The sequence below is a fragment of the Epinephelus fuscoguttatus genome, linkage group LG4, assembly GCF_011397635.1.
Source record: "Epinephelus fuscoguttatus linkage group LG4, E.fuscoguttatus.final_Chr_v1".
NCBI classification, from domain to species: Eukaryota; Metazoa; Chordata; class Actinopteri; order Perciformes; family Serranidae; genus Epinephelus; species Epinephelus fuscoguttatus.
Window position 1 is genome coordinate 34,726,531 of NC_064755.1, and position 20,808 is coordinate 34,747,338.

The 20,808-nt window shown below is 42.6% G+C and overlaps 1 protein-coding gene across 1 annotated transcript in view; it reads left to right on the forward strand.

Moving 5' to 3' along the window:
* crabp1a (cellular retinoic acid binding protein 1a) overlaps positions 1–13,556 on the forward strand; it is a 31,571-nt gene extending 18,015 nt beyond the window's left edge. Inside the window, exons 3-4 of the mRNA XM_049573576.1 lie at positions 8,497–8,610; positions 13,166–13,556. Of these exons, the coding sequence (XP_049429533.1) occupies positions 8,497–8,610; positions 13,166–13,216 (165 nt within the window). The 3' untranslated portion in view covers positions 13,217–13,556. The remainder of the gene's footprint in view (positions 1–8,496; positions 8,611–13,165) is intronic.
* The last annotated feature ends 7,252 nt before the right edge of the window (positions 13,557–20,808 follow it).

The following is a 20,808-nucleotide window of genomic DNA, read 5'->3' on the forward strand; positions in this document are numbered from 1 at the left end:
CACAAACATGTATTCGCCTTCCCATCTTTCTTGAAACAGCCTTCCATCTGCATCAACTTTTCTCTTCCTGGACATTTTGGGATCATTATTTGTATTTCTCAATTCCACTTGTTGGATAAATTGCATTGATGTGGAAACACTGCCGTCTAGTGGCGGGAAGCCGTCACTTCGTGGGTAATATAATCGACATGCATTGTGGGAAATGTAGTTTTTGGTCAAATCACGCTTTTGACCTATTTATTTTTAGACAATCAGACCTTTTAAGCTCTCGTAGGCCACATAAAATGATGTGGCGGGCCACATTTGGCCCACGGGCCTTGAGTTTGACACATATGGTGTAGAATGTCAGATTGGCTTTACAAACGCATCCACTGACAAAGGTCTTTTGGGATCAATACATCTTTCACTTTCAAACCTACTTTAGATTAAACCAGCTGTATTCCCATAGACTCTGCACACTCAACCCATCAATGGGTCTAACCTGTGTGACAGCAGCAACAGAAAGTTTGCTGATTCCTTGCGTTAGCTACCGCAATGTAAATAATCTATTTCTGTGGGACACACCAGCTATGTTTCCATCCAAAAGTGATTCGCATCAATGAGGAAATGCGCATTAAAAGAAATAAGAATCCTGTGTGTTTCCATTAAATGTACGAACTTTGGTGAAAACTACGAACTCGCGCGAGTTTTCCGCAGAACCGGAAACAAAACAAGTCTCGCATTCTTCTTCTTCTTCTTCTACATTTCTGGCGGTTGGCAACCAGCTTGTAAATGCATTACCACCTTCCCGACCCGGAGTGTGGATATCACCATGGAGAGAGGTGCGCTACGTCAGGCTTAATTCAAGTATAACTGTTTCCATCCCCCATTTTGCAAATCAACATTTTTTCGAATCAACCAAAACCCAGCTAAAGTAAGCGTATTTTAGTTTGTGCGAATCAGGGGATTTTAATTCGAATTTTTGCGTTTCCATCATAATTTTCCAATGCGATACTTCTAGATGCGCATCTAAACAGGCTGATGGAAACATGGCTAGTGTCTACTGTTTTGATTTAATAGAGCAGCAGAGTCAGATGACCATTTTCAGTGGATTTTGTGATTGTGAATGGCCCATTTCACACGGCACATGGTCATTTAAAGAATTGTTTACATAAAAAATACTAATTAGTATACCTTTACATTGATGTTAACTTGTTATTCTGTCCCTTTAAATTAGGGTTTAAGTTACATTCCATACTATACTATTTATACTATATAGTATTTTGTGTATTTTCTTTTCCAAGAAAAATGGAGGAGGTAGCCCCCCAGCAACAAGCACATTGTGTTCTTGTGTGGCGATCATACGCAAGAGTGAAGCTAAACCTGCAGGAGGCAGCGCCCACTGACACTGGCACATGTACGCGGGATGTGAGGGGTGGGGGACAGTGTGGGGTGTTGGCTGCCTCTCAGGTGGAGCGATTGGCAGGAGAGCCCTAAGTGGGTTTTGGCTGAGACTGGCTACCCCTGTGGTTAAAGGGATTACACGCTGATCTGTGCCTGGCGAAGAGCAGAGGGCTGATTAACACCGCCACAAGGTTAAAAAGCTGCAGTTAATCTGCGTGAGTGCGGTGGGATCAGACGGCCTCCTCTCACTTCCAGGAGGAGACGGTGATAAGAGACTTCCCTGTCAGTCTCAGAGACAGCTGAGAAACAGACACCAGACGGGCGTCGCTGCTGAGTGGAAGTCATAATGAGGCGATTATGTGTTCTGATGGATGGAGGTGTTAGGGTGGAAAAAGCTCAAAGACAAACATGAGCACAAGAGTTTTTGCTGCATTAAGCTGAAGGGCAAGTTTAGTTTTCAGAAATAAAACAGCGTCTATGTAGGTGCAACATTTTCATCTTAACTCATAAGCTTAATTTCCCAGCGTGCAACAAAGCAAGTCACTTCTGGGCAGAAATACTGAGACAAATGGGGTCTTTTAGCCCAGCTTGTTGCTATAGAGACAGTCACCTGCCATGGGGCTACATGGCGAGGAAAGGGAGCGCAGATGTTGTGTGAATAAAGATCAGAAATTAAGGCTGTTAACACAAGTATTTGACTTAAGAAACACATGGAGAGTCCACTGAAGTGTTTCATCACACACTGACACAAGGTGCAAGGAGAAAATGGCATATGTATTTCCAAATATGGGACTGATACACCTCTGACAGGAGATCCTATTATGTTACAGTGATCTATGAAGCTCAGCAACCTCGCAGAGGTTTGAGGTAAATGGATAAAAGTGGGAATGTATTTCCAGAACAGTGTGGCTGAGACTAGAGCGTGATTTCTTTGCTTTTGACTGTGTGTCATTTAGCATGGGAAGGCAGGAACAGGCCTGCGGCAGGTGACATGAAAATCAAAAGTCTGTTCCAAGAGATGACAGTGGGAAGACTGTTTCCTGTGAACTGTCTCTGATACACTGAGGGAAAAATATTGGGTTTTGGATTTGCAGCTGTTCTTGATCGTACCTTTAATACAGAATGGCAAGGCTGGATAATGACATGACATTATCACCTTGAACAGGCAGTGTTAAGGGGGGTAGTCTGTAGAGAATCATGGTGGTGAAGCTCTGGGTAGTGACCGAAAGAATGAGATTGTGGATACAAGCGGCTGAAATGAGCTTCCCCTGTGGGGTGGCTGGGCTCAGCCTGAGAGATAGGGTAAGGAGCTCGGACATCCAGAGGGAGCTCGGAGTAGAGTCGCTGCTCCTTTGCGTTGAAAGGGGTCAGTTGAGGTGGTTCGGGCATCTGATCAGGATCCTCCTGGGCGCCTTCTGTTAGAGGTGTTTCAGGCACGTCCCACTGGTAGGAGGCCCCGGGGCAGACCCAGAACATGCTGGAGGAATTATATATCTCATCTGGCCTGGGAACGCCTTGGGGTCCCCCAGGAGGAGCTGGAAAGTGTTGCTGGACGTCTGGGGTGCATTGCTCGGCCTGCTGCCCCCGCGACCTGGCCCTGGATAAGCAGATGAAGATGGATGGATGGATGGATGGATGGATGGATGGAAAAAAATAGATGAAAAACCAGAGAGTCAAAATACGGGCAAAATCGGGGTAGAGCAACTGTGGGACAAGACCGCAACCACCACCAACCGTGATAGGCCAAGACGTCTGTCAGTCAAACAAAAAAAAATCTCTTAAGGTCTTCTCTTTAAGGGAGAAATGAAAATTATGACTGAGACACATATCATAAGTAGAATGACAACCCAATTGCTACAAAAAATGTTGACATTACATGTTTCCTGAAGACCACAGATACGTCCCATTTGCACATTAATATGTAGTGGATACGCTTCAGCAATGCTGTGGTTAACTTGGTTAGGTTTGGGCCCCAAAACCACTTGGTTAAGGTCAGGAAAATATCATGTTTTGGGTTAAAATACCTGGTTTTGGATGCAAAATCCCAACAGGAAAAACATCATTGTCTGGGTAAAAAAGTTTGCTGCTGCTCTCCCTGCCTTAGGATTTCCATGTAGGCGCATGGAAGGGCAGGGAGGTGTACGCTCTCCGCCTTAAGGCTTTCCATGCAGACGTGTGGAAGAGAATTTCTGCATAGGCCTAGGAAAGCCAGAGAGACCCCAGAAAAGAGCCATACTGCCAAATGTAATACTGCAAATGGATTTAATTTTTTATTTGACTTAAGTGTTCCTGACTGAACTGATTCTGTCATTTGTTGGTCTTGAACAGTGGTCCGCAGCTTGGCAGGCGTCTCGCCTAGGTGACACGCCATCCACCATCCCCTTCACCTATCCATAACAAAGTTAGTTATATATTCACATATATTACATCATATTAGAAACATTGATATGATTCGTGTGAAATGTGCAAATGTGACATTTGTGGTTTGCAGAAACGTACAATGCCAACATTTTCTGATGACTGAAGAAATGACTAATTAGGACCATTGCTTCTTATGGAAACCAATCACTCCAGGAGTTTGGACTTTTCAGGACAAGAATTTTTGTTGTAGTCAGTGTTAAGTTGTTTTTATGGAAAGTGAAGCTTAAGGCAGTTCTGCATGTCTCATCACTCAGATGTGATGTTTGTCACTCAGTGAAATATCAGTTGATTCAATAAACAGCAACTGGGCAGAAACTGCTGAGACTGTAAAAAGTAATGAGCAAACACTGACGTGAGAGAGATAATGTGATCAAACTGCGGGAAGAGATGAGTCCAAGAGGAACTGAGCGTGTTATTTCGGGCGCTGGAAGAAATGTAAAACCAACCAAGAAAAAAAAAAAGTTTTAAACCGAGCAAGAAATGAGATGTTCTCCTACTTTTCGACACACTGTTTGTGTCTGATAAGCAATTGAAAGTCTGTGAGAGTCTGAGCCAAAGCCAAAGGCAGCAGATGTTCTGATAAGTAAAAAGCTACAGAAAAACGCAGGACATGGTAAAATTGAATGCAGGATGAATTTGTCGTAGTCTCAAATGTGTGTGCACGAGCTCTGGTGTGTTATTTGGAAGAGAGGGACGATGTGTGAGAATTTGTCCGTGACTTTACGTGCAACAAAGAGAATGAGAGAAAATCCATCCAAGTCAGAGGCTGAGACTGATGCTAAGCTTAAAACGGAGCCGTAGCTAATTGACTCTCTGGGTTCTGGCTTTATTAGGAAAAAGAAAATCAGAGGGAGAGCTGTAGAAAAACCCTGCTGTTGTTCAGCTTGGCAAAGACTGTGGACGGCGGCCCGCAGGGATCCATGATGGCTTTCCTTACCTTTGATATGGTGATTAACATTTGCCTCTGAGAAACTGAGGCTGCTGCTCCGTCCGACACTGAGCAGCAGAGCTTCAACAAGTACAAACATTTTTACTAATTACCAAACAAATTGTCTTATGAGCAACTATGCAAGAAAATGCAGGGAAAAACACTAAGGGTTTTCATTATGGCCCTATCCAAATTTTAATTTTGTTGGATATAAATGTTGTGTTTGAGTTGGACTGAAGCGACGGCAGCTTTGATCAGTTCCAGGCTTTTGGAGCGGGATCACTAACTTAAGATGCTACCTTGAAAAGGAAAATGCAGCTTTACTGAGCGGAAAAACATCTTTCAGCACTGTGGGAAAATGTAATTAAAATCAGACAGCCACATGACGCCAACATTTAAGAGAAAATGTGAATAGTAAACTCAACTTTTGATTATGGACTTGATAAGGAAACTTAATTCTAAAATAGACGTTAAAGTAATAGTTTCATGTTTTGGGAAATATTCGTACTCATGTTTTTGTTGAGTTGTAGCTGAAGAAAATGCTCGGTCTGACTCAACATCGCCACCACAACGAGGCTGTAAAGCTGTGTTCAGCGTGATGACGTTTTGTAGTCTCATTTAGCCACTTGTTAGCAACAGTCTTTTTTAAGACACCTAAAAGCTTCAAAATTCCCAAGTGCGGCATTTCCTGACATCATTTATCACACTGAACAAAACTTGAACATCTGTTAAGCTTGTGTTAACCGCAGACCTTATTTCAGGCATCTAACCAAATACCTATTGAAAAAATACCCATTGACTTTGAGACGAGTAAACCTGGAATGCTAAAATGCTATGTACAGAAGTCAACAGGGAGAGAGATTTTTTTTTGGATTGACTTGACTTAGCTTAAAGACTGGAAACAGGGATTCAGCTAGCATGACTCTGTCCAACGGCTACAAAATCTGTCTACCACCACCACCTCTATAACTCACTGATTAGTTTGTGTTAACACTTCGTACTGAATAAACAAACCAGATATAATGCTTCAGCTTTATATTTAATATAAAATTAAGAGAGTGGTATCAATCTCATCATCACACCCTCAGTAAAAAAAGCAAATACACATAATTCCCAAACTGTCAAACTGTTCCTCTACCAGAGCAGCTTTTGTGTCAGCAGACAGTTGAGGTAATGAGATACGAGTGCAGTTAATGGACCCTAAGCTGACCAAAATGATAAATCCTCTCCATTAACACAAATTAGCGCCACAGGGTCACCTTGGCTCTGCTCTTTTATGAATTCTTAGCTCTCTGATAGGCAATTTGAGTCAGTTACATCAGGAGAAATTAGTCCTGAAGTCAAAGTCTGACTAATCCTGTTGAAGTCATTTGAAATATTATTGAAGCGAATTAGCAGACGGACACCCCGACTGACCAAAGGGCTAAGAGGATTTTACTTTTTTTTTTCAGTCTGCTCAAGACTCAGGCCACTGATTTATAATATTATATTTCTTTGTTCATTTAGGACATCTCACTCCAAAACCATGAGCATTAATCAGACTCCACTCATCTGGGAGGGTTTTCTCTATGGAGCAGGCTTTATCTAAAATATCACTGTTTGCTGTAGCATTGACGTTTCCTTCATTGAAACTAGAGGCCAAGCTCAACATATTAAAAACGCTGTCCTAAAACTGGACAGAGTAATATGAACATGGACCTTTAATACATCTTGGATTAATTGGCTAAATGCGCAACGTCTGTTTAATATTGGTTAAGGATACGGGAACCTCAACAAATTTATATCTGTAATAATATAGATACAATTTGTGTCAGATATAAAAAACTACTAAAAAAATAAAATATATGAATATTATATATCAATAAGGCTAATAGGAGGTGATGGATGTTCAGTGGTTTTTCAGAGGATCCAATAGGGAGCAGAACCAGAATCAACTTTATCATGTGGTTAAAGCTGCTATAATTAAAAGTTTTATATCAACAACTGATCATATGATTTCTTGTATGTAAAAACAGTTGTCTGGGGCCTCGGTGGCTTAGTGGATAGAGCAGGCACCCCATGTACAAGGCTGTTGCCGCAGTGGCCCAGGTTCGAGCCCAGCCTGTGGCCATTTGCTGCATGTCTCTCCCTCTCTCTCTCTCCTCTTCACGCTTCACTGTCCTGTCAATTAAAGGCAAAAAATATCTTAAAAAAAAAAAAAAACAGTCGTCTGTAGTGACAAACCTACGGATTATTATGCAGTTCTGGGGAAACATCAATTGGGTTTACATCCAAATGTATCGCAATTTTTGACAGAATTTTCAGAAAATCTGAAATCTTAAATATCTGAAATTCAAAAAATGCTAATTTCTGTGCTTTTCCATCCGCTACTGTTAAGCAAATAATGGGAATTGATTCATTGAGATAAGCAGTAGTTGGCACTAATTCTCCAGTCAGCTGCTAAAGGTGAGGGCACAATGAGATAACGTAATCAAGGGAGCGCCAGTTAAACCTCAAATGAAGAAATAATGAATGTATAAAGACCAAGAGCACACTGGACAATGGAAAAAGAGAGTTTTGAACAACTAATATTACATCTATATGCTGGTGGAAGACAACTGGTAACAGCACTGTGAGTAAAAGCATGATATAAACTATCTAGAGACAACCATGCAATGACTGTACATCATTATTTATTTGCTGAATCTGTTTTCATTGCACACAGTGTCATTTACAATTTATCGACCCACCAACAAACCCTAAAATTCTTTGCAATATTTCGAGATTTTTAGTGTTCACTTTTTTTTAATGTAAAAATACAAATGTTTAATTTTTTAATTTTAATGTTCAAATTGAAAATGAAAAAGAGGTGGATCAAGACGCACCTTCAAGCATCATCAACTTAAAGTCATGTTTGAGAATGTAAATCCAACTTTCGTGCTGTTGTAGCTCTGTTTTTGGTCTCCACCAACTTTAGCAGCTAAATGCTCCACTGTGTTCACCAGCTAATATGTAACTGTGTCTGTCTGCTGTTTGGTGCTCAGCAGGTGGTGTATGGTGGGATAAAGTTGCAATGGAAAAACAAAAAAAACAAACAAACAAAAAGAGTCAAAGTTGAGGGGTGTTGCAGATTCAGGTGATAATTCTCAATAGGTTAATCACTACTAAAGACTCTTTTGACATTACTGTTAACATTGTCATTTGATACTCATTTATTCACTTTCCGTAACTGCTTATCCTGTTGGGGGTCGCAGGGGGCTGGAGCCTATCCCAGCTGACATTGGGCGAGAGGCGAGGTTCACCCTGGACAGGTCGCCAGACTATCACAGGGCTTACACATAGAGACAGACAACCATTCACACTCACATTCACACCTACAGACAATTTAGAGCCACCAATTAACCTGCATGTCTTTAGACTGTGGGAGGAAGCCGGAGTACCCAGAGAGAACCCATGCTGACACGGGGAAAACATGCAAAATGCACACAGAGGGGCTCCCCTACCCCTGGTTCAAACTAAGAACCCTTTGATACTTAATCACTGTAAAAAATGTTGATTATATCTGCTTTTACTTCTGACCTTGATGCAGTGGTGTGGAAGTGTACTCCAGCACGTGTCAGTACACTTTGACATCACTGTTGGGTGCGACAGAGCGCATTTCTGAACCCACCAATCAGTGATGCTGGCATTAGCCGACCCTTTGAAGGATACACTTCACCAATGTGTTTTATCTTCACTGACACCATGATACTGACCTTCCCACCTTGTTGTCCTTCCCTCTGCAGAGCCTCGCCACCTGGGTGTCGGAGAATAAGATGTACTGTAAGCAGACTCTGGTGGACGGTGACGGCCCCAAAACCTACTGGACCCGAGAGCTGAACGGCGATGAGCTCATACTGGTGAGCACAGGGCGGTGACTCATTGTCTCCCTGAAAACCTCTTAATAGATTACTGCTTAAAAAGACAAAAGAAAAGCTCTGAAGTTTAGTCAATTAATGAACTCTCATTTCCGGCTTAGATCAACAAAGAGAGGACAGACAATAATTAAAATGTTCATTCTGAAGTGTTATTTTAAGCATAGAGAGGCTGTGATCTGATGGGTAGCTAATCTGTATGGCTCGTTAGTTACGTGGCTTGTTCTCATGGAGACTCGGGAGACATCAGATGCATTAAGATGGGATTTTAGAAGAGCAGCCAGTGTACTCCGTTTGAGAAATGGTTAATGAAACGAGGCAGGGAGTGTATGAAGTCACCCTGGAGATTCATCTATAAAGGAAATGAGAGAGGCCGTTTCCCAAGGAGCCGAGCTTTCATCCACCCCGCGGAGAGATGCTGAAAGGAGAACAAGAGGAGCTGCTACGCTGACATTGCAGTAATACCCCCTGTATTTAGCCAGATTAATATGGGCAGAAGTCAATGGGTCCAAAGCCCCTCCAACGATGTGCAGGGGAGCTGTCCAAGACCAATGGACCGGACGAACAGTTCTCAGGGACTCAACAGTTCTTTCCTCTCTCAACGTTCGACGCTCCCACGCTCTGCTTTGTTGTTCCTCGAGTGCTTGTAAGATGAATGTCCAAAAGGCTAAAGCTTGAAACAACAATATAGAAGGTTTAGATGCTGAAAAAGTAATCACAGGATGTTTGCGTAGCTTGAGAAGCAAGTATTGAGAAGAGGCATATCTTCAGTGCTTAAATAGTGTCTCAATATTCCACTAGAAGCTCCTCATTATTCAGAGGAAGGCAGAACATATTAAATCTTTTCTAATGTTTGGGTGATATAAGCTGTTGCAGCGCCTGCTACTTTGGTGACACTTTGGCCTGGCTGCCCTGGAGGAGCTGAAGCATCCGTGTACTAATGGAGATTGATCTGGCCGAGCTGCGACAGCATCATGTGTTTCTCTGCTCTTCTCACCTCAGTCCTCCCTGCTGTCACGCCATCATACAACCCGCAGACAGACCACATTCACAGAGCAGCTTGTCGAGTCTTTTTCTGTTCAGTGTTAACAGCGAAAACCTGAGCGGAGCCACATTCTTCAATCATGTAGCTGAGTTTACACATAAGGATTCTGTAAACAGTATGAAATTGGTTCTCAGTACATGCAGCTTGTATTTGTTGCTATGACAACACTACAAAGTAAATCTGGTCATCATTCACCTGAGACAGCTGACCTAGTTTTGGAGCCACAGCAGCTTGATAGTGTTGGTGTTAGTGTGAAGGATGGTAAGAAACCCTAACCCTGCAAATAAGGTGCGATGACCACTTTGACTGGAGAAGTCAAAGTGAAACCTAGGTAGCGAAAATGACCTGGCCCAGAATCGGCCTGAACTCGCTTGACTTGGCTGAGACTCGTTATGAATGATGCCCCAGATTTGGGCCAAATCAGCTGGCCAAATTTCAGGTTGAATCAGCTGGCCTGATTCCAGCTGCCGACACTGCTATCACTGGGCCAAAATTAGAAATGACCTTGCAAAGCATCGGCCCAAACTTGGTATGCCGGATGAAATGAACTGAGCTGCATCCGGTTGCTTGACTCGGCTAAGACTCGATATCATTGACGCCCCAGAATCAGGCTGAATCAGCTGGCTTGATGTGGGTGCCAACACTGCCATCACTGGAAACCCTGTCAAAAAGAAAAAAGATTTTTTATAAATCCAACACATTCTCATCCTAACTCATTAAATATCGCAGCTTTGTCTGTGGACGTTCATGTCTACATATGACGCATGAGGTATCTTTCTGTATGTTGACATGCCAGGAAGTCTTGTTAATTTACGCCTGTCAATTGCATTACAACTTTTCCAAATACACTTCTATTTTCACAGGAAATGCAGTTTCTGCTCATTTGATGCAAACAGCCTTTTCAGATGCAAACAAAACGAAAAATGTTCTTATAGGCAGTGTGACCAGTACAATGTTTAGCACCATCTACAGAAATGGATGTTTGCAAAATGAGATATTCATATACACATAGTACAACTCACTGGCAGGTTGATCTACATCTACTATAACTTGGCCTTGATATTGAATATTAGCACCACATAATAAATATTTACACTTTAAGTATGAAAAGGACGCCTCTAGAAGCCAACCTGGTCTCATTCCAAAGTCGTCGAATAAACAGAAGCAGGAGCAAACCAAAAACCTTAAAGGTATAACGCATGGCACACTGGAGATGAGCTGTACATTTTGCTTAATTTTAAAAAGAGTGAGGCCCAAAATAGCCGCGAGTGCTCTCTTAAAGTGTGACTGTACAAAACAGAAAATAAAAGAAAATGTACCTACCTTTCATCCAGTGTCACAGTATTTACGAGTTGTCCTCTAAATTGCAACACAAAATAGTTTTTGTCAGTATTTGACTGGGATGAAACTATTATTTACCTGCACGTGTTTAAATATGAAATCTCATTAACCACTCTGCTCAACCAAATATGTTGGCATCAGTAAGAAAATGATGATGCAGTATATTATATATGTATAATATTTTCAAATAATTTGAAACCTCTTTATAGAATAAGAGACATGAGTCATCTTTGCAACCAGACAGCCTCTTTCTTTTGGGACAAGAAACTGTAAACCCAAAACAAACAGTCTCTAAACTGTGAATCATATCAGTGTTTCCAAAAAAGCCTCCAGACACAGAGAGAAACAAACAGTTGCAGAGCTTCAGCTGGAGACTCAAAGGAGGACCAGCGATCATAAAGCAGTGGTCTGATTGTCTGTGGCAGTTCACACTGTAAGTGGGGCACATTTCCATACGATTTGCATGATCCGTTTAATTGGTTTAGTCTGAAAACAGCGTAAGGGCAACGTCGTGTGGATTTTCTGCGGCTACATCAGCCTGAAATAAAACGAAAAAATGACGGCACATCAGACAATTGGACTCAGACACTTCAAGCCTGTGAATTCAAGGGAGGCATAAATCAGTTATGAAGCAGTTTCTTTTGGTTTCGTCATCAACAGACTGCACAATGACCTAGATTGACGGCCATAATTTTGACTGTGATGTCATGACACATACATCATGGCTTTATAAGATTTCCTTGACATTTATAGATCCCTCACAAACAATATGGTAATACTGTCATAAGCCAACAACCATTAAACAAGTTGTGTTTGATGTCAAAATTGAATGCAAAGATGACTTTTAAAAAGGCTTCTGAGGGGAAACAGAAAAGAGTCAAGACTTGGTTCAGAAAGGTTCATTGTGCCTGACACAAAGTAGTTCGTGCAATGTGTCTTTCAGGCCACATCTTAAGACAAACACACTCCCTAATTTCTCTCCAAAAATTCAAGAAGTCATTTTGCATGTCTTTCCTCGCCATTGTATGCCTCCGCCAACCAGTTAAGTTGGTCTGTCAAACCCGATCGTCCAAAGTCGTTGATGACTGTTGCTTAGGCTGTGACTTGCAGCGTCGGGCACTGACAAAAAAATCTGTCCTTTTATAGTTTAATGGCACTCGGCGGCGTCAGGGAGAAACACAGCAGGACAAGAACGAAAATAAGGTGGCGAAAGTCCAACAGGGGCGGGTGGTAGTGGTGGACCTTCACCCAGGAGAGCAGTGTTTGTGTCCTGTGAGATTATAATGCCAAACCTTGGTCTTTTTTCCTAAACCTAACCATGTGGTTTTGTTGCCTAAACCCAACCACGTTAGTTGTTGAAGGCAAAAAAAAATTCTTAGTGTTTTACAGATCTAGTGCCTTTATTTTTAAAGAGACTGTATGTAAACGGTGAATTTCCTGTGAAAACAGAAGTGTATTTAGGCAGAACTTGACACAATGTCCCAGAACCTCAACAACCAACACACCCAGGGTACCTTTCACATCGAATCTGGACGTGGAAAGTCCATGACCAAAGGTCGATGTGTGATAGGGTCGGAGCGAGAATGTGTTGCTTGGACAGCTGTCCGGTGAACTCTGTAACTGTGCATTTCTGGTGTGAATACCTTTTGAGCTGATCGCAGGAAGTGTACCATTTTGTCTTTTGCCATTGGTTAAAAAATGTTGAAGATGTTTTTTTTCCCTGTTTGGTGACGAACACGATGAACTTGCAGCCTATTTGCGCGTTGTGGCAAATGCAACAAGTCGTGCTAGGAGCTTATCAGAGCAAGCCGTCCTTTGTGATAAGACTGATAGCAGAGCGACTTCCTCGAAATGCTTGCATTATTTAAGTATTTAATACCTGCTGTCTTATGAAATGATCACATGATTCCTGTTTATAATTTCTAGACATGCAGGTTTTGCTGGACCAGGTAGAAAACTGAAAGTGTAACATCCTCACATTAGTTCGACTAAGAAACCAGACTTTGATGTGTGAACCCGCCATTAAACTACCCAACATACTTGAGGTGCAGTATTCTACTGTCACAGGTGTTTGTTGAGGTGAAACCAGCTAACTGTAAGGACTTCTCACCATCAGGTCTTTAAAACACACAACTATCTTTTTGTTTTCTCCAGACTTTCGGGGCAGACGACGTAGTGTGCACAAGGGTCTACGTCCGGGAATGAAGCTCTGCAACCTCCATCAGGACGAGACAGACACCCAGTTGGACCACAACAATTCGTTTAAACCCAACAACACTGTATCATGCTAACACGCTAACGCATTTGCAAAGTATCCTGTGTAACCTCTCAGCATCAGTCTGCATAGTCTCCACAAACAATAGCAGTGTCTCTGTAATCTGGTTATTTGTAGTGAGTATCGTGTCTGCAGTACAGTAGCTGGATATCTCAGTGTCCATATCTGCAACCCTGGTGTCAGCTGTGTATGTAGGATTTAGTCAACAGTTGCATTGATTAAGTATTCATGTTCAATGACAGGAAACAATAAAAGATGGAACAAACAGAATCACAGCCTCTTTCTTCATAATAAACATTTCTATCAAAGGTAGCCTTAAGAATATTTTGAAACATGTGGTACTTACATCAGGAAGCATTCTCTTCTTTGCCTCTTTTTGTAGGTACATTGCCATATTTCTCGACACATTACTGCCACCAACTGTCGATCAGTGGAACAGCCTGGCCACTAAGTAGATTCATTCCTTCATTCATTTTCTGTAACCACTTATCCAGTTCGGGGTTGCAGAGGGGCTGGAGCCTATCCCAGCTGACAATGGGTGAGAAGCGGGGTACACCCTGGACAGGTAGCCAGAATATCACAGGGATGACACATAGAGACAGACAACCATTCATGCTCACATTCACACCTACGGCGAGTTTAGAGTCACCAATTAACCTGCATGTCTTTGGACTGCTAGAGGAAGCTGGAGTACCCAGAGAAAACCCACAATGACACAGAGAGAACATGCAAACTCCATTTTTCTTTCTTTCTTTCTTTCTTTCTTTCTTCCAGAATCAGTATCAACCATAACCACAAATTACAAGATCAAAAATAAGGTTATCTAAAGACAAATCCACTCCTGTTTTCTTAAAAACCAGCCCGGACGTCAAATGCTGCTTAGTCAGTCACCCTCGGCATCAGAAACAGATGCACAGTGTGTCTTTAAACATCTGTATGAGATGCACCAGAAACAGCCAGTCTTCTCACTGATGGTCTTGTTTTCTTATGTACATCATATAGAGGCATCAGTACTACGTTGAGACTATTTCACAACCAGTTAAAAACTCCTTGTAGCTGCTTTTAATACCCTGAACTTCCCCTTTAAAAAGAGCCTTTGCTTCTAAAACCCCACATCCCATCATGCTCCAGCTTCCCACTCCCCGCTGCCATTCATCACTTGCTCTGATTCTTCCCAGACACTCCCGAGAGACACGTCTTTGTGTCTGATACAGTTCTGAGGCAACAAGATTAAAGACAGAGTGGGGCGGTGAGATAAGACCAGACAGACTGGAGCAAATAGAGTCAAAAGCTTCCGAGCAGGGCCCTATCGCTCCAGCGTGACTAACGCCACGGCTGCACATTTACATGAGTCGACTATTCACGGAGGCAGGCAACATTAAGAGCTTTCATTCTTCACAGTGGGTTTTAAACTCAGAGGGGCACGAGGAGGCATTTGTAATTTTTTGCGTGATGTATTTTGGAATTCAAACAGAAGTGTGAAAAGAGGAAAGTTGTCCTCATGTGACTTTCCCCTCAGGGTCCGTCATGTGGAGGAGACGTTATTGGAACGAACAGACACAGTAGCATTGTGGTCAGTTCATCTATCTGACCTCTTTTGCTTCACTGGCCCCTCTAACCTGATTGTCCAGCAGCCTGTGCTTCCCCTTGTTTTACCAACAAGGTGGTCAGACCTAGACAAGACTGTTAAAGTCAAAGTCCAGTGAATAGAGAGGCAGAAAAGAAATAATAAAAGTCATTTTTTTCAAAAATGGAACAGAATAATAGTTGGGACAGTGGTGGTATTATACCTGGACAATTATTGGGAATGTGGGATGATACATTGTCCAGTTTTCTCCATCTGTAATCTGTCTGCATAAATGATGAGTAACAGCTTATTATTTCACTTTACTTCAGTTCTAGACACTCACTGGCCACTTTATTAGGTACACCTGTTCAACTGCTCATTAACGCAAATAGCTAATCAGCCAATCACGTGGCAGCAGCTCAATGCATTTAGGTACAGTATGTAGACATGGTCAGGACGACCTACTGAATTTCAAAGTGAGCATCAGAATGGGGAGGAAAAGTGATTTAAGTGACGTAATGTGGCATGGTTGTTGGTGCCAGACGGGCTGATCTACTGGGATTTTCACACACAACCATCTCTAGGGTTTACAGAGCATGGTCCCAAAAAGAGAAAGTTCTCTGCGTGAAAATGCCTTGTTGATGCCAGAGGTCAGAGGAGAATGGCCAGACTGGTTCAAGATGATAGAAAGGCAACAGTAAGCCAAATAACCACTGGTTCCAACCAAGGTCTGCAGAAGATCATCTCTGAAGCAACAACACGTCCAACCTTGAAGCAGATGGGCTACAGCAGCAGAAGACCACACCAGGTGCCACTCCTGTCAGCTAACAACAGGAAACTGAGGCTACAGTTCACACAGGCTCACCAATACTGGACAATAGAAGATTGGAAAAACGTTGCCTGGTCTGATGAGTCTGGATTTCTGCTGCCACATTCAGATGGTAGGGGCAGAATTTGGTGTAAACAACATGAAAGCATGGATCCATCCTGCCTTGTATCAACGTTTCAGGCTGGTGGTGGTGGTGTAATGGTGTGGGGGAGATTTTCTTGGTACACTTTGGGCCCCTTAGTAAAAAAAGATGCAAGTGTTTTTCTTTTTTTTTTCATGTAATTTTTGCCTTGTTTTAACAGCTGACTTTAGAAGATGATATGAAACACAGAGAAAGCTAAAGGGATGGAAAATCTTAGCACCTGATGTAGCACCAAACATGGGGCCCAAGGTACGTTTGGTTGTTCAAGGTGGGCACTGGACTCCACATTAGATATTCATGCAATTGTAGCATAACTCAAATACATGAACGAACCAAACTCCTCACGTCCTTCGGTGTGTGACTTTTACTGTGAAGAATCTTTAGGAAATGAAATGTGTAATTACTGAATTAGCAGAACATTGTTAGCAACTTTTTTTCAATAAAGGCAAGTCTAATATTATGACAGGGAAGAAGGTAAAAGCAGAAACGGCCACAGTGTGATGTTGATGAAGAGCTGCAGACAACAGGCTCTTACTGCACCTCTGCAAACAGCTCACCTCCAACAGGTAAATTTCTTTTACCTGCCCTGCTGTGGAAAAACACACAACAGGCGACTTTAGCCGTGGATCAGCACTCTGCTTTAAAACCTCATCTTGTGCAAATCCCTGCTGCGCTGGGATGATGGCCCAAACCAAACCAAGCCAAGCCAAGCCAGAAAAGGCGAATATGAGAAAATGACCCTACTTCTTACACGATTTATTACCTCTGTGAACATGTTCCCAATGAGTTTGTGGTCTCAACTGCTAGTTTCAAGTCTCCTTCAATACAGTGTGATGTTCATGTTCGAAATTATGGTCCCATTTAAAGTAAATTCAGACGATAGAGCAGGGTATGCTTTAAGGCGTGGCACCTTGTGATACACCAGTTGCCACCTCAGCGGTGTCCTTGGGTTCTCAGTCAGATCAACCCTCTCATCCAAATTTATGGTCACTAGTGGCTCCAAAAAACCCAAGATGGTGACGGCCAAAATGCCAAACTGGAGGCTTCAAAGAACAGAGGCTCACTCGTATTGTTTTTACAAAACACACAGTGTGAATACTATTATCAACTACAGGGATTTAAACTTTCCTCTTTGTCTGCTTGTAGGAGTACTCCCTTTTTATTCCTCTGGTGAGCTGAGGCTGTTTTTCATTCACCAGAGAGGTTTTTAATGCCAAAAGCTTGAATCAAAGAGACCGGCTGACTGAAATAAATGAACCCATTTATGCAGGTTGGCGTCCACTACCCAACTGTTTCAAACGGATGAAGATGGTGAAGTGACTATATTTCATTTTCTTGAAATCTGGGTTTGAACTCCACTCCTGTAGAAATAATTTAGCTTTTCTATTAGTGTTCAGTGCTGTTCTGGAGCTAATTTACTGTTTTTGGTGCATGAGCCAGGCGAAGCACTGCTACCATCCAAATCTCTCAACTGGAAAAACCATTGAGGAACTTATTCAAGGCACTTCCCCGGAGCAGGTGCACGACACATGAGTGTATGATCTGGGCCAACAGCCTGACTGCAGTGAACTTTGTTGCAGCCACAGCGGCGGTCAGAGGACTTGGCCATGGACTACAGGCTTGTCCTCGGGGTGGATATGGCGAGAAAGTGGCACAACATCAAAAACAAAAAGCAAATCTGTCTCTGTCCTTCACGGCTGCCAGGGATTAAAAGGTTGTCCTTTCAACACTCGGCCTCGCGAGGACTAACACAGAGGAGCGGCGACTGTTCCCATTCCTCAACGCCAAGGCTGCTGGGACGAGTCTATACCACCCCTGCTTTTTGACCTGGTATCCCCTGAAAGAATGAGTTTCCTCCTGAGTGCACCACAATGCTCTGGGAAGCAAGGGCCAGGGCGCTCGCCTGCTGTGATGTTAATTTAATGACAAGCTGCTGTTCAGATGGCAGGTCCAAACAGCTGAATAAAGGGATTGTTGTGTTTATGCTCCATTTTGTCAGGAAGGGGCCCCTCTGCCTGTCTTACTGCTCTCTTCTGGGCACCAAACAGTGGAGCCTCTGTGAGTACAGTGGAGCACAACGCCGCTTCCTAAAGACAAAAAACAAAAGTTTCCCTCCTCATCTCCACGTGGTGTTCCACTTAAGCTCCTCCCAGGGCCTGAGTAGGTTTTGGAGGCTGGGACTCTGCTGAATAAGGCCCATTAAGTTTCCTGCAAAATAAGACTTAAGGCTAATTAGTGCATTCCACTTTTTATTTACCACCATTCCTTTTGATACTAATAAAATTTGTATGCACACAGTTAATTGCTGGGAAAAGGGGGTCCAATGACGCAAGCAACACAAGACAATTCTTTCAAATCGGTCTCACTCCGAAGTCATCGAAACTTGGCGCTTGGTCAAAACCATAGACTGTAAAAATTGGCCAGTGACATCCAGCCTTAGACACAGATGAAAAAAGCCATCCTTTCCCATCGTCATGATACAGGGCTGGATTCTGTTATTGCTAAACGGTGCCTGGCGGCTTCAGGGGGAATTGTGGTGAGACAACAACTAAAGTTAAGATGGAATAAGTCCAAGTAGGGCAAACGGGTCCAAAAGTCACCAGCTTTCACCCAGGAGGCTGGTGTTCACCTCCCATGTGTTTGTAAAACCTGCTCTTTTCTAAACCTAACCACGTGCTTTTGTTGCCTAAACCCAACCATGTGGGTGTGCACGCAAAACGTAACCATGTGTGTTTGTTGTTGAAGGGAAAAAAACATCAATTTGCAGTGTTGTAATGATGAAGTGCATTTATTTTATTAGACTGTATGAAAACTGTACAAGAACTAAAGTTAAGGTGACAAAAGTCCGAGGTGGGTGCACAGGAGGGGTGGTCGATGAGTCCAAAAAACATCAACCTTCACCCAGGAGAATGGTGCTTGGGTCCTGTGAGATTATAAAGCAAAATGCTGTTAAACCTAACGTCGATTTGCGGTGTTGTACCGACATAGTGCGTTTATTTAAAAAAGACTGCATGCAAACTGTAAATTTCCTGTGAAAACGGAAGTGTATTTTGAAAGAAGACAATGGATGTAACAGGCAGAACTTGACACGGCGTCCCTGAACATCAACCAACACACCCAGGGTACCTTGCACATCATATCTCGACATGGAAAGTAAAATTTAGTGGGATTTAGTGCCATCTAGTGGTGAGGATTGCAGATTGCAACCAGCTGAAACTTTCGGCTAGAATTCCTTCAGTGGTCATTGTACAGGAGGTTCTTACCATGAGCCAAATTTTCTGCAGAGGTCTCTTCCTCTCCAAAAAAAAATGGACCTGGTGATTCAAACTGGTAAAAACACTGAATAAAGCAGCTTCATGTTACAAATCAGTGTTTCTCCGAGGCTATTTGGCCACCAGCCCAGCACCTGCTAATGTGTGCTCACCTTTATAACATAAGATCCAGATGTTCAGGAGGTTTTTACCAGGAGCCAAATTTTCCACAGAGGTCTCTTCCTCTCCAAAACCAATGGACCAGGTTATTCAGACCCTAAAAACACTGAAAAAAAAAGCTGATTCATGTTGAAGAAATCTGTGTTTTTCCAACACTCTCATTGTAGTGGAGCTGCTAACTATGGTGGCCAGAGCGAAAATGCAAAAAAGCAAAGGATCCTATCTAGAGCCAGTGTTTGGTTTATCCATTCTGGGCTACTGTAGAAACATGGCGGTGCAACATGGTGACCTCCTTGGACAAGGACTGTCTCCCTATGCTGACATAAAAGGCTCATTCTAAGGAAACAAAAACACAATGATTCTTATTTACAGGTGATTATACACTAAAGAAAACTCACTTATATAATGTTATATTCCATTTCTACTCACATAACCCCCTTATAGCCTACACACTGGACATTTTAAGAAACATCTAGATTAGTCAAACTAAAGTAGAAGAGAAAATTAAGACAAAAAGTAAAATACGGCACAAACATCACCACCATTCATCCCAGTTTAAAGAAAGACTCCTTGATTAAACTTTGAGCTGCTGTACTTACCACAGTTGTGAGCTCACTCCGTCTTCCTATTCATGAGGGATTGTTAGTGACACTACTGCTCGTACCAAGATGGTGACACCAGCTTTGCGCTGTCATGACGCTGCTAAAGTTATACAGCACAGGCCTCAGAAATGTCAGGAAAATGCTAACGAGTGTGCTTGTGTTTAACCCTGGCAGATGGTGCTGACTGACCCTCCACCCTGGTGAAGGTGTAGCATGCAGCACATTAACGTACATGTATTGGATATGAACACCAAGGGAGGAAGGAAAAGGTCAAGTTCAGCCAAGTGTGTGTGTGTGAGTTTGGGGGGGGGGTTGCTGTCACATTAAATTACCCAGCGTGCTTTGTGCCTCTGACGTCCCCAATGACTTTCATCTTGTGATATATTTAGTCACGCTTAGGTCTCAATAAATGGCTTTCTCAGGAGGGGACACGCACGTACTCAGAGCACTCTGGCAACTCTGCACAAACGTCTGCTAGGAGGAGAGGAGGAGAAGAAGAGGACAGGAACAAACCTGTTGATGATGAAAAAACATTTACATTTTAAGCACATTACTGATATTCCAATTACATGACAAACAAAAGATTATAATAGTGGGTTTGCATGTTTTAGCCCATTAACTATTATTTTACATCCTGCAGATCATCTTAAACATATCTGTAGTAAATATTCTAAACATGAGCTCCACATTTCACCTGCCGGTTTCTATGTTTCAGCAGAGAATGACGAACCTGCAGAAACTAGCTTTAAATCGTTAATTTTTCACATTTTGTTTGTCATTCCGTAGTTGTTTTGCACGTAGGCAAGTTGCCCATGGAGGTGCATTCAGCGACAAGCTATATTACCAGCATTGTGACAGCTGGTACTGTTTTCACCTTATGAGTCTGTCTGTGTGTCATCGTGGCGAAATGTGGTCCTGGAGACACCAAATGTAGTGGAAACTACCACAGAA